General features: G+C 39.6%; 1 protein-coding gene across 1 annotated transcript in view; it reads left to right on the forward strand.

The window, feature by feature from the left end:
- Window positions 1–10,894, forward strand: part of IGFBP3 (insulin like growth factor binding protein 3) — a 53,609-nt gene extending 42,715 nt beyond the window's left edge. The window contains exon 5 of the mRNA XM_063922697.1: window positions 10,273–10,894. Within this exon, the coding sequence (XP_063778767.1) occupies window positions 10,273–10,398 (126 nt within the window). The 3' untranslated portion in view covers window positions 10,399–10,894. The remainder of the gene's footprint in view (window positions 1–10,272) is intronic.
- Window positions 10,895–11,360: the final 466 nt, after the last annotated feature.

Consider the following 11,360-nt stretch of genomic DNA (forward strand, 5'->3'; position numbering starts at 1 on the left):
TCTTCACATCAACATCCTGGAACTAAGGGCAATATACAACGCCCTACGTCAAGCGGAGACCCTGCTTCGCGACCGACCGGTGCTGATTCAGTCAGACAACATCACCGCAGTGGCTCATGTAAACCGCCAAGGCAGCACAAGGAGCAGGGTGGCGATGGCGGAAGCCACCAGAATTCTTCGCTGGGCGGAGAATCGCGTACGAGCACTGTCAGCAGTGTTCATTCCGGGAGTGGACAACTGGGAAGCAGACTTCCTCAGCAGGCACGACCTCCACCCGGGAGAGTGGGGACTTCATCAAGAAGTCTTCACGCAGATTGCAAGTCGGTGGGATCTGCCACAAGTAGACATGATGGCATCCCGCCTCAACAAAAAGCTACAGAGGTATTGCGCCAGGTTAAGAGACCCTCAGGCGATAGCTGTAGACGCTCTAGTGACACCGTGGGTGTTCCAGTCGGTCTATGTATTTCCTCCTCTTCCTCTCATACCCAAGGTGCTGAGAATCATAAGAAGAAGAGGAGTGAGAACAATACTCATTGTTCCGGATTGGCCAAGAAGGACTTGGTATCCAGTGCTGCAAATAATGCTCACAGAGGACCCATGGCCTCTGCCTCTAAGACAGGACTTGTTGCAACAGGGGCCCTGTCTGTTCCAAGACTTACCGCGGCTGCGTTTGACGGCATGGCGGTTGAACGCCGGATCCTAGCAGAAAAAGGCATTCCGGATGAGGTTATTCCTACGCTGATAAAGGCTAGGAAGGACGTGACGGCTAAACATTATCACCGTATATGGCGAAAACATGTTGCTTGGTGTGAGGCCAGGAATGCCCCTACGGAGGAATTCCAGAAGGGCCGTTTCCTTCACTTCCTACAGTCGGGAGTGACTTTGGGCCTAAAATTGGGTTCCATTAAGGTCCAGATTTCGGCCCTATCCATTTTCTTTCAAAAAGAACTGGCTTCTCTTCCTGAAGTTCAGACGTTTGTAAAGGGAGTGCTGCATATTCAGCCCCCTTTTGTGCCTCCAGTGGCACCTTGGGATCTTAACGTGGTGTTGAGTTTCCTGAAGTCACACTGGTTTGAGCCACTAAAAACCGTGGAGTTAAAATTTCTCACGTGGAAGGTGGTCATGCTATTAGCCTTGGCTTCAGCTAGGCGTGTGTCAGAATTAGCGGCTTTGTCACATAAAAGCCCCTATCTGGTCTTCCGTATGGACAGTGCGGAATTGCGGACCCGTCCGCAATTTCTGCCAAAAGTGGTGTCATCTTTTCATATGAACCAACCTATTGTGGTGCCTGTGGCTACTCGTGACTTGGAGGATTCTGAGTTACTAGATGTGGTCAGGGCTTTGAAGGTTTATGTGGCCAGAACTGCTAGAGTCAGGAAAACTGAGTCACTGTTTATCCCGTATGCACCCAACAAGCTGGGTGCTCCTGCTTCAAAGCAAACTATTGCTCGCTGGATCTGTAACACGATTCAGCAGGCTCATTCTGCGGCGGGTTTGCCGCTGCCAAAATCAGTAAAAGCCCATTCCACAAGGAAGGTGGGCTCTTCTTGGGCGGCTGCCCAAGGGGTCTCGGCATTACAGCTGTGCCGAGCAGCTACTTGGTCGGGTTCAAACACTTTTGCAAAGTTCTACAAGTTTGATACCCTGGCTGAGGAGGACCTTGTGTTTGCTCATTCGGTGCTGCAGAGTCATCCGCACTCTTCCCTGCCCGTTTGGGAGCTTTGGTATAATCCCCATGGTCCTTACGGAGTCCCCAGCATCCACTAGGACGTTAGCGAAAATAAGATTTTACTTACCGGTAAATCTATTTCTCGTAGTCCGTAGTGGATGCTGGGCGCCCGTCCCAAGTGCGGACTTTTTCTGCAATGCTTGTATATAGTTATTGCTTATATAAGGATTATGTTATAGTTGCATCAGGGTTGATCTGATGCTCTATTGTTGTTCATACTGTTAACTGGGTAAGTTTATCACAAGTTATACGGTGTGATTGGTGTGGCTGGTATGAGTCTTGCCCTGGATTCCAAAATCCTTTCCTTGTACTGTCAGCTCTTCCGGGCACAGTTTCTTTAACTGAGGTCTGGAGGAGGGACATAGAGGGAGGAGCCAGAGCACATCAGTATCCAAATTATTTCTTAAACTGCCCTGTCTCCTGCAGAGCCCGTCTATTCCCCATGGTCCTTACGGAGTCCCCAGCATCCACTACGGACTACGAGAAATAGATTTACCGGTAAGTAAAATCTTATTTTTGCTGCCACTGTAATTAAAATACTATGCTCCCTTGCAAAGAGGAAAAGCGACAAAATTACACTGGTGATTGTGTAATTTGAGGAACATAACTTTCGCTAGACACCCCTCACACAAGGCAATACTCTGCAGAGAAGTTATAAGCCTTGCCACATGAGAAAATAAAAGCTTTCAAATTGAGTTTCCAAATTTGAGACTTCCATATTGTTGTTGACTATGAGGGACTGAACTCTTCTAAAAGGAAGCCCTATCTGTGTTCAAATGACAGCTAATCCATTTAGGCTTGAACAAGGTTGTCAGCACTTTGCAGTGTCTCTACCAACAGTACTTTCAAAGGGACAACAAGGTTGTCTCAATTCTGGTTCAGAAACAAAGATAAAATGATGAAACATTATGTAAATAACAGTGACCTTAGACTGTGGCAGAGTGGGTCTCTCCCACATGTTGAGGAAAGGGTTACTCACCTACAGCTCTGGGAGGAACCACACCCTTTCCCTTATTAAGGCCAGCTAAGGTATAAAAACCAGGCCAGATGAGTTAGTACAGGTTGAGTCTCCCTTATCCAAAATGCTTGGGACCAGAGGTACTTTGGATATGGGATTTTTCCGTATTTTGGAATAATTGCATACCATAGTGAGATATCATGGTGATGGGACCTAAATCTAAGCACAGAATGCATTTATGTTACATATACACCTTATACACACAGCCTGAAGGTCATTTTAGCCAATATTTTTTATAACTTTGTGCATTAAGCAAAGTGGGTCTACATTCACACAATTCATTTATGTTTCATATACACCTTATACACACAGCCTGAAGGTCATTTAATACAATATTTTTAATAACTTTGTATTAAACAAAGTTTGTGTACATTGAGACATCAAAAAACAAAGGTTTCACTATCTCACTCTCACTCAAAAAAGTCCGTATTTCGGAATATTCCGTATTTCGGAATATATGGATATGGGATACTCAACCTGTATTGTGGGAGAGTGCTTTATTCTGGAGAAGCTGCTCACTGAAACTGCTGTCTTCAAGTAAGCTGAACTGGTATATTTGAACTGTTGATGGTACCCTTTGTAAGAAGCTATTACAGTGGCTATTCCTGTCGGCTGGAAATGAAGCAATTACTCTGCCTCCCATTGGTTGTCTGGAACTTACCCACTACAGACTGCCTGCTACGTGTCCTTTTAAAAAAATTACAAACTCTCTTTGTGAATACTGCTCTATATTGTGTAATTCACATTTTCGAGTCCCATTTTAAATGAAGAGATCAAGGGAGGCAAATTTGAGGGAGATGCCACTTGGGCAAACATTGTTGTCATTTTGAAAAAAAGGGCAAATTGTACAAACGGCTCTAGATACAGGCCCATACAGATGTAGCCATGCTCATTGTTGCGATGCCACATGCTACAGCACTGCTTGCTTCATGGCATGCTGGGAAGTGACTATTCACTGCTGGCGATCACTCCATTAATTCCTAATGAAATTAATTGAATGATCACAGATTATGAATAGTCACAGCTCAATACACCATGCAGCATGCAGTATCAAAGCAAGATGAGCATGGCTACATCTGTATCTGCTTAGTGTGGATCTGAAGCCATTCTGAAAATTACTAGTGAACAGACTAGTTTCAGTCATCAGTACACTAGTCCACCTGGATCAAGTGGTCTTTATAACCGTTTGCTGGAAGGAAATTAATACCTGCTGTAAACAAACTGACCCCACACTGATGATGGTGCTTGATGCAGACGAAGCATCTATCCATGTAGCTCTGGCCATTGTACTAAACTTTAAGCAAAATAGCCAATGTGGGTCACTTCTTTGAAGGTGTTTCAGAGCTGTATTACAATCTCACTGTCTCAGTTCTCGCAAATATAATGTAAGATAGGACTTTTCTTTCTCAGCTCTACTTTGTCCTGGTTATGGAACCATGAGCAATCTGTAATAATCCAAATATTAAGGGAATTTTTGCTGTCATAAGCTATGCATGCAATGTATTACAATCACAGGGCTGCATACTTCCTTAATACCCTATGGAAAGAGATTTATGGCTTTGGCCATCTTTCAAATTTTAACTCAACATTCATAGACCGAACACATCACCCTTAATATGATCTCAGCAGTGCAGCTGCAACAACAACTTCTGCTTACTTCCAAAAATGTTAATACCTGGGCATCTAATTGACCAGATGTTGCAATGGTGAGGTTTCAAAAAAAAAGAAAAAACATTTGTTTTTAGTCAATTTTCTTTCTCTTTCCATTTTGGGTAGATTGCCCCATGTTGTGTGAGGCAATATAAACATACTAATACTATTTTCTGTAAATTTAAAGTCTACTAAAAAACAATGTATAATTTGTGTGTCGACCGCATAAATATTTACTGATATTGGTGTTGGCATATGACAAGGCCAAAAAGAACCAAAATAGGCTCTGCAGTGAAATGGTTAATTGTATTCAGATTATTGACACAATAAAATGTCATGGCTGGGAAAAAGTTTATGTAGTAAAATGATTGAAATAAGTACAGTATTCTCAGCAAGATAAATGCCAAAAGTTTGTATTCCATCAGCTACCAAAATATATCTAAAAATTATTTCTGCTCTGACAGGTGGCCTAGTGTTCTGTATTCCAGTGTGCGCAACTAACTGTCATTCCCACTGGATCAAGCTCACAAAGCATGTAGCAAATGGACTAAGAATAATATTAAATACCTCATGGATGTGTTGCATTTGTGCTCATTGTAAGCATCTAAGTGTGGACCCCTTTGGCCTTTTGACAAACTGCCAGTAACAGTATTTACAAATTCTCCACCTATATAATACAGAATAAAATCACTTGTCCCTTCCTGTCCTACAGGCCTTCTGTCTAGGCATGTCAGTCAGTCTCTAGGGCAGAGCTTCCCAAACTGGGTGCCTGGGTACCCTGGGGTGCAGTGAGGCTCTTGCCAGGATGCCTAGAGTTGGTGGACCAGGACCAAATCAGATTATTTATGGTCAAAGTGATAGACAAAACCAGTGATAGTGGCTGCCAATCATAAAACATGTGTACAATCAGAAGCACAACTATGTATACATCAACATAACTGACCCTAAGGGTGACAAGTAGACACAATTTACTTAATATTCTTTTCCAAGTTTATCAATAAAAAAAACTTTTTTACTGTAGCTGAGAGGTGCTGTGAAAAAAATACTGATACTCTAGGGCACCGTGATTCAAGAAAGTATGGGAACCACTGCTCTAGCGGATTAATCACTGCCTTTTATCATCTTCTCAAATTGGAGAACCTTCTAAGGAGTTTCATGAGTAAAGGTGCAAGGAGGACATACAGTACCAGAAGCAGAAAAATTGGACTCAAATAATCAAGTTACAAAATACTGTATTTTCATTAAGGAGAATTTCTGTAAACTCCAGGTTAGATCTCATCTTATTGTACCTTCAAGGCTATAAGCTTTCATCCCATTTTTGACTAAATCTCTTCTGAAATGAGGCGCACTATCTCACATATGGTGGAGTTGCCCCATGTTGGTGAGCTTCTGGCAAGAGGTTCATCTTTTAAAAAAAAAAAAAAGTTCTAACTCCCCACTAGCATTTCATTCTCACTTCTCCCACACTCAATGTTAGATGCTCTTAACCCTTAAAAACAAACTGTTTTTTATTGTTTAATACTGTAGCTCATGATTGGCCGAACACTAAACTGCCTATAATGGCAGCACTAACCAATAATAGCTGGCAAATATATAAACTAGGACACTTAACAGGTATAATTCATGTCTTCCCTAGAAAATTTAGTAGCGTTTTGAAATCATAAATCTCTTATGAGCCACTTCCTCGACATCTTCCTAAATGACTTTGTGTGTTGACCATATACAGTATCTCCTTCTTCAGCTCCCTCCACCTCCTTATCTTCCCTATATCACTTGTACTAACCCATCCTTTTTTTCACAATTGGGATATTTCTTTTCAGTCTTCAAAATGTTTATAGCTGTCTTCTGCATAAACACCTAGTTTGTGTGATTGCTCCAAGCATATATCCCATATCACAGTTCTCGACTTATCTGTATCCTTCTTTTCTGAAAGCCTAATTGCAATACTTAAAAAAACAAAAAACAAAACAACAATGTCAAAACAAAACTACTAAACTTTGCTTACAAGATAACGGTCACTGTGGTCGCCACATGCACACAAGTTCAAAAGTGAAGATGTTTGTCAAATAGCATGATGTTAATGTTTGATTGTGCCAGTTTTCTGAAGCACCTAGCATTTTTATATCGTGGTGACTAGAAAACAGCTGGCGCTCCTATGTCTTAAATTAAGTTTGTTTCAAATATTTACTATAGAAAAAATTCTCAAGTGCATCGTTTTTATAAGAATTATTAGTCTGTGCTCTAAAGGTGTAAACACACTGGAAGATATATCTGCCGATCAATTGATCGGCAGATATATCTATGGCCGGATCGGGCACTCAACGATCAGCAGAGCAACTGAAAAGCGTTGCTCGCTCTTGTGTAAAACTGCATAGTTTTGTGAAAGTACTTAGCACGTGCGCCCTGCGGCCCATACGCATGCGCAGAACAGCCCATTTTTAGCCTGATCGCTATGCTGCTAAAAACGGCAGCTAGCGAACTACTCGGAATGAGGGCCATGGTTTTGCCCAACTGCTAACTTTTTGGTTTGCTAACAAACTTGAATAAGTCCCACATATCGCAGCATTAGCAAGCAGTTATATGTTCATTCAAAGGAAGGACCAAATACTGCCCTGGATGAAAGCAGGGAAAAACAGTGAAGTCCTTTACTGAATATCTGTTAGTGTCTCTTTCCTTATACAGTATATCAGGAGATGTTTGGTATACTGCTAAGTTAGAAGAAAAACTGTGCTGCAGGAAAAAAGTGGTGACTGCAAATGAGAGAACCTGTGGCAACACATAGAAAATCAAATTGGGTCTGATTCTTAGTTGGGGGCAATGCAAAAAAAGCAAGTAACTTTGCACCTGGAATAAACCCATGTTACAATGAAAGGGGTGTAATAAATGTAGTATTTTTTCCATGCTGGGTAGATACTGGCTGCTTTTGCTTGTAGCCCACAAATACATGACATATTTATTTGTACACTACAGTTTACAGATGTCTTTCCTGGTTTACCTTCCATATGTTATGAGTCATGGCACACAGGGTGCATGAGAGCCACCAGCTCACGTGCGACATGGCCAGCGCAGAGTGTTTTTCCCCAAAAAAAATATATCTTATTCACAATGCAGACTACGCTGAATAAAGTTATATGCGGCATGTGTATATTCTGTGGGAAATGCAGCTGTATCTGCCACGAAATGCTGCGTACAATAGCTTCATTGTAGTCTGCTTCATCTTATTTGCGTAGCGAAATAAGATGGGGCAAAATAAGCACGAAAGGACACTCTGTTTTAGTAAACGCTCTCTTAACTAGGTGCAACTTGAAGGGATGTTTAACGTGACTGCAGCAACAACGAGGGAGGACACCTCTAGATTTAAGTTTGGATGTACCACTGTGAAATATAACTCTTACTGCACATTTTAAATCTGCTCCACCTGCAGTGCAACATGGTTTTACCAAAGTGCAAAGTCGCTTGCACTTTTTTATTTTTTGCCTTGTTCCCATCTTGGAATCAACTCCTCTGTGGAACCATTTTGGAGAGATTTGACGTTCCATTTTGCACTTTATTTGTGAAGTCTGCATTTCACAGAATGTATAGCCAACAAATAAAACTGGCGCAGCAACAATGTCAGTTGTTACAAATTACACTGGAAATTCACTGCATTACACTTTATGCTAAATTCTGCTGTGAAGTGTGCAATATTTAGCAGTAATATGTGGAATAATATGTGGAACATTTTGCTTATCTCTAATGGTGAATAATGTTATCGTCATCAACCAGTAAAATGGATGGCAGAATGACCAGATGTGGCAGCATATTAACCACTTAACTCATTTAAAAAATAAAAATAAAAAAATGCTATAGAAATCTTATACTATGTTGACAAAAGTGACTGGAACCCCCCCTCCCCCATGTAAGCAGACACATGTTCATGAAGGTATAAAATGGGTAGAGGGACACTGATTAGATTATTTGCAACAAAATGGCTTGCTGAAAGGAGCTAACCGAGTTTGAGAAGGGGATCATCATAGGCTGCGCAATGTCACGTTTCCAGGGAGATGCTAGACTGGTATACAGAAAATTCAGTAACCCAAATAGACTGGCAACCCCATTGAGAACCTCTGTGACAAATTGGAGCGATGTGTGTGTTCTAGACCAACTTGACCTTCTTCATTGTCGCAGTTGGTCAATGTGCTGAAGGTGGAATGGCAAAACATACCACCTGCTGTTGTCCAGGAACGTGTGGACAGTTTGCCAAGAAGGGTGTCTGCAGTAATAATTGCAAGTGGTGGACGTACAAAACACTGATGTGCATAAATCTTGTTGATCTATTTCCTGTCAGTGTCCAATTACTTTTGTCAACAAAGTACACAATTAGTCTAAATATATACTTTATTATTTACTTTGTTTTTAATATACCATATAACATTACCCTGTATAAACTTTATTCTCCCTGCCGCTATGGCCATAGACTGTGTTGTTGAAACCCCCTTCCCCTTATATAGGTAGAGCAGAGCAGGGAAAGCACTGCTCTCTGCGGTTTCATTCCAGATTGTTGTTAGCCAAGTGGTTAACAGCTAAATCTTTGCAATTTGACTTTACAAGTGTGGTGCCATGTTGTCTAATACTTTCCATTTAGATCAGTTTTAAATGATGTGTGATAATTTGTGAAACATTTATAACTGCTCTGCCAATAAAGTATACTATTTAAAGAAGGTGATATGGTAATTAATTTAATTAATATAATAAACACATTTCAAATATGCCTACCTTTAAACCTGGGTAGACATAAAAAGGAACACTGACGTTTTGCACATACAGAAATTGATAGTTAGAATCTGGTTGCAATGGACAATTCTTCTAGTTTTGCTTTTAGAAGTTGTAGTAAATCTACCACTTCATGTTTATTCTAGTATTGTAAAATGTTGAGATTTCAATCATGTAATTGTATCCATATGTGGTACACCTTTATTTAGCCACGCACCTGCTAAGGTATGTGCTACATTTGAGGAAGGGGTTTTGTACCCCAAACCACGTGCTTCTTTCAAGATGTTTCTCTGTTTGTCTGATCTGTTTTAATTAATTAGCTGTAAATGAGCATGTTTTAATTTGATTTGCGTTGTGTAGCCCCTTAATTCCTTATTGACTCCATGATATTTTGATCATGGCCCAGCATTATTATAAATCATTATCTGTCCAAAAGTATGTGGACACTTAATTGTGAACATCTCAAAACAGCCATGATCATGAATATTTTTGCTACAGCAGCATCGACTCTTCCTAGTAGACTTTCCACTAAGTTTTGGAACATTACTGCAAGGACTTCCATCCAGGCATAAGAACATTTGTGAGGTCAGGCACTGATGATGGACAATAAGGTCTGGCTCAGTTAGTGTTCTTCCCTAAGTTGTTAGATGAAGTTGAGCTCAGGGATCTATACAGGCCAGTCAGTTTCTTTCACATCAACAGGAAAGGGCCTTCCCTAAACTGTTACACACAATTTTCTAGTGGTTCTAGTGGGCAAGTATTGCATGTAGTCATATCCATTTGTAATACATACCTGTAACTACCTTTACAGTCCACCTTATAGGTATTGTATTATTTGTAAGTCAGTAGTTGACACAATGAATATAAATCTGGTCTTTGTTAGTTAATATGCCTAGACGATATGTAAAATGATTGCTTACAACTACACTCAAATAATATTGGCATAGCTTCCTATCATTCTTGAATGTACAGTAACATAAATAATTTACCAATAAATTGTAGTAAATTTTTCCTCGTGATTTAATTTTACTTTAAGATTTATAGTAATTTTATTTCATATTCAAGCTGCCCAATTATATTAAGTCAAATTATTGACATGACTAACTGTACGTTTGTTTTGCAGTGTCGTCCATCCAAAGGCAGGAAAAGAGGAAATTGCTGGTGCGTGGATAAATATGGACAGCCTCTTCCTGGATATGATGTGAATAATAAGGGAGATGCCAATTGCTATAACTTGGAAAATAAATGAGTTATTTAATTTAGCACGGACACACTGAAAACATTTGATCAATCAAAAGCTATTGGAAGGACTAGAACAATATGGACTTTACTTGACATGAAGCTGCAAACTGAACTGCTTACCAATATTGAATATATTAATAGATTGTTGACGTCACATCTGAAACCTGCCACTGATAATCTTGCAGTTGTCTTTAGCTCTGATTTCCGTGTTAATCTGCACTATCAACCCTAAAAAAGGTGACCTAGTGGATGAAAAACCCCTCACAATGGATTCAGGGAGTCTCCACTGACCATTAAACACACAACACTTTGACCAATTTTATTCAGCAAAATACTGTTTATAGTAAAAATAATGAAACCAGAATCTATCCTCTTAATCCCTCAGATTTAACTTTTATTTCTGCAGGTCTACCGGGAAATTTATCGGCACGGGTAATTATTTTTGTATTTTTTTTTTTTTAAATTTAAGAGTACTTAAATTGTTTTTAAGACAATGCTATTTTTCTGTTTAAATATAATATGAATATTGTAATATGTATTTAATATATTGTTTTTATATAAACTTTATTTAAACCTAATTTAATTATACATTGTTGACCCACAAAGCCTTTTCTTTAACAGATACAGTGGGAACGATTTGTATTTAGATAGAATTTTTTCAAATTATACAGAATAGATATAGATAATTATATAAACAAAAAGGTATACAATTGAAAATGTTGAGGTTCAAAGGGGAAATGTCTATTTTATATGAATCTGCAGAGAGTTTTGAATGAGATCTTGGATGCAAATTCACTCTTTCTATATTGGCCATGATATATAGGTTTTTAAAAACAGTGACATTAAATTTTCTTATTGCATACATTTTCAACTGACCCTTATCACTGAGACCTGGTATATCATCACTTGCTCCAGTAGTCCATGCTATATACATGTAACAAGCATTAATGCTTGAAAAGTTTTTTGTTA

Source organism: Pseudophryne corroboree, chromosome 5 (assembly GCF_028390025.1).
Source record: "Pseudophryne corroboree isolate aPseCor3 chromosome 5, aPseCor3.hap2, whole genome shotgun sequence".
NCBI lineage: Eukaryota > Metazoa > Chordata > Amphibia > Anura > Myobatrachidae > Pseudophryne > Pseudophryne corroboree.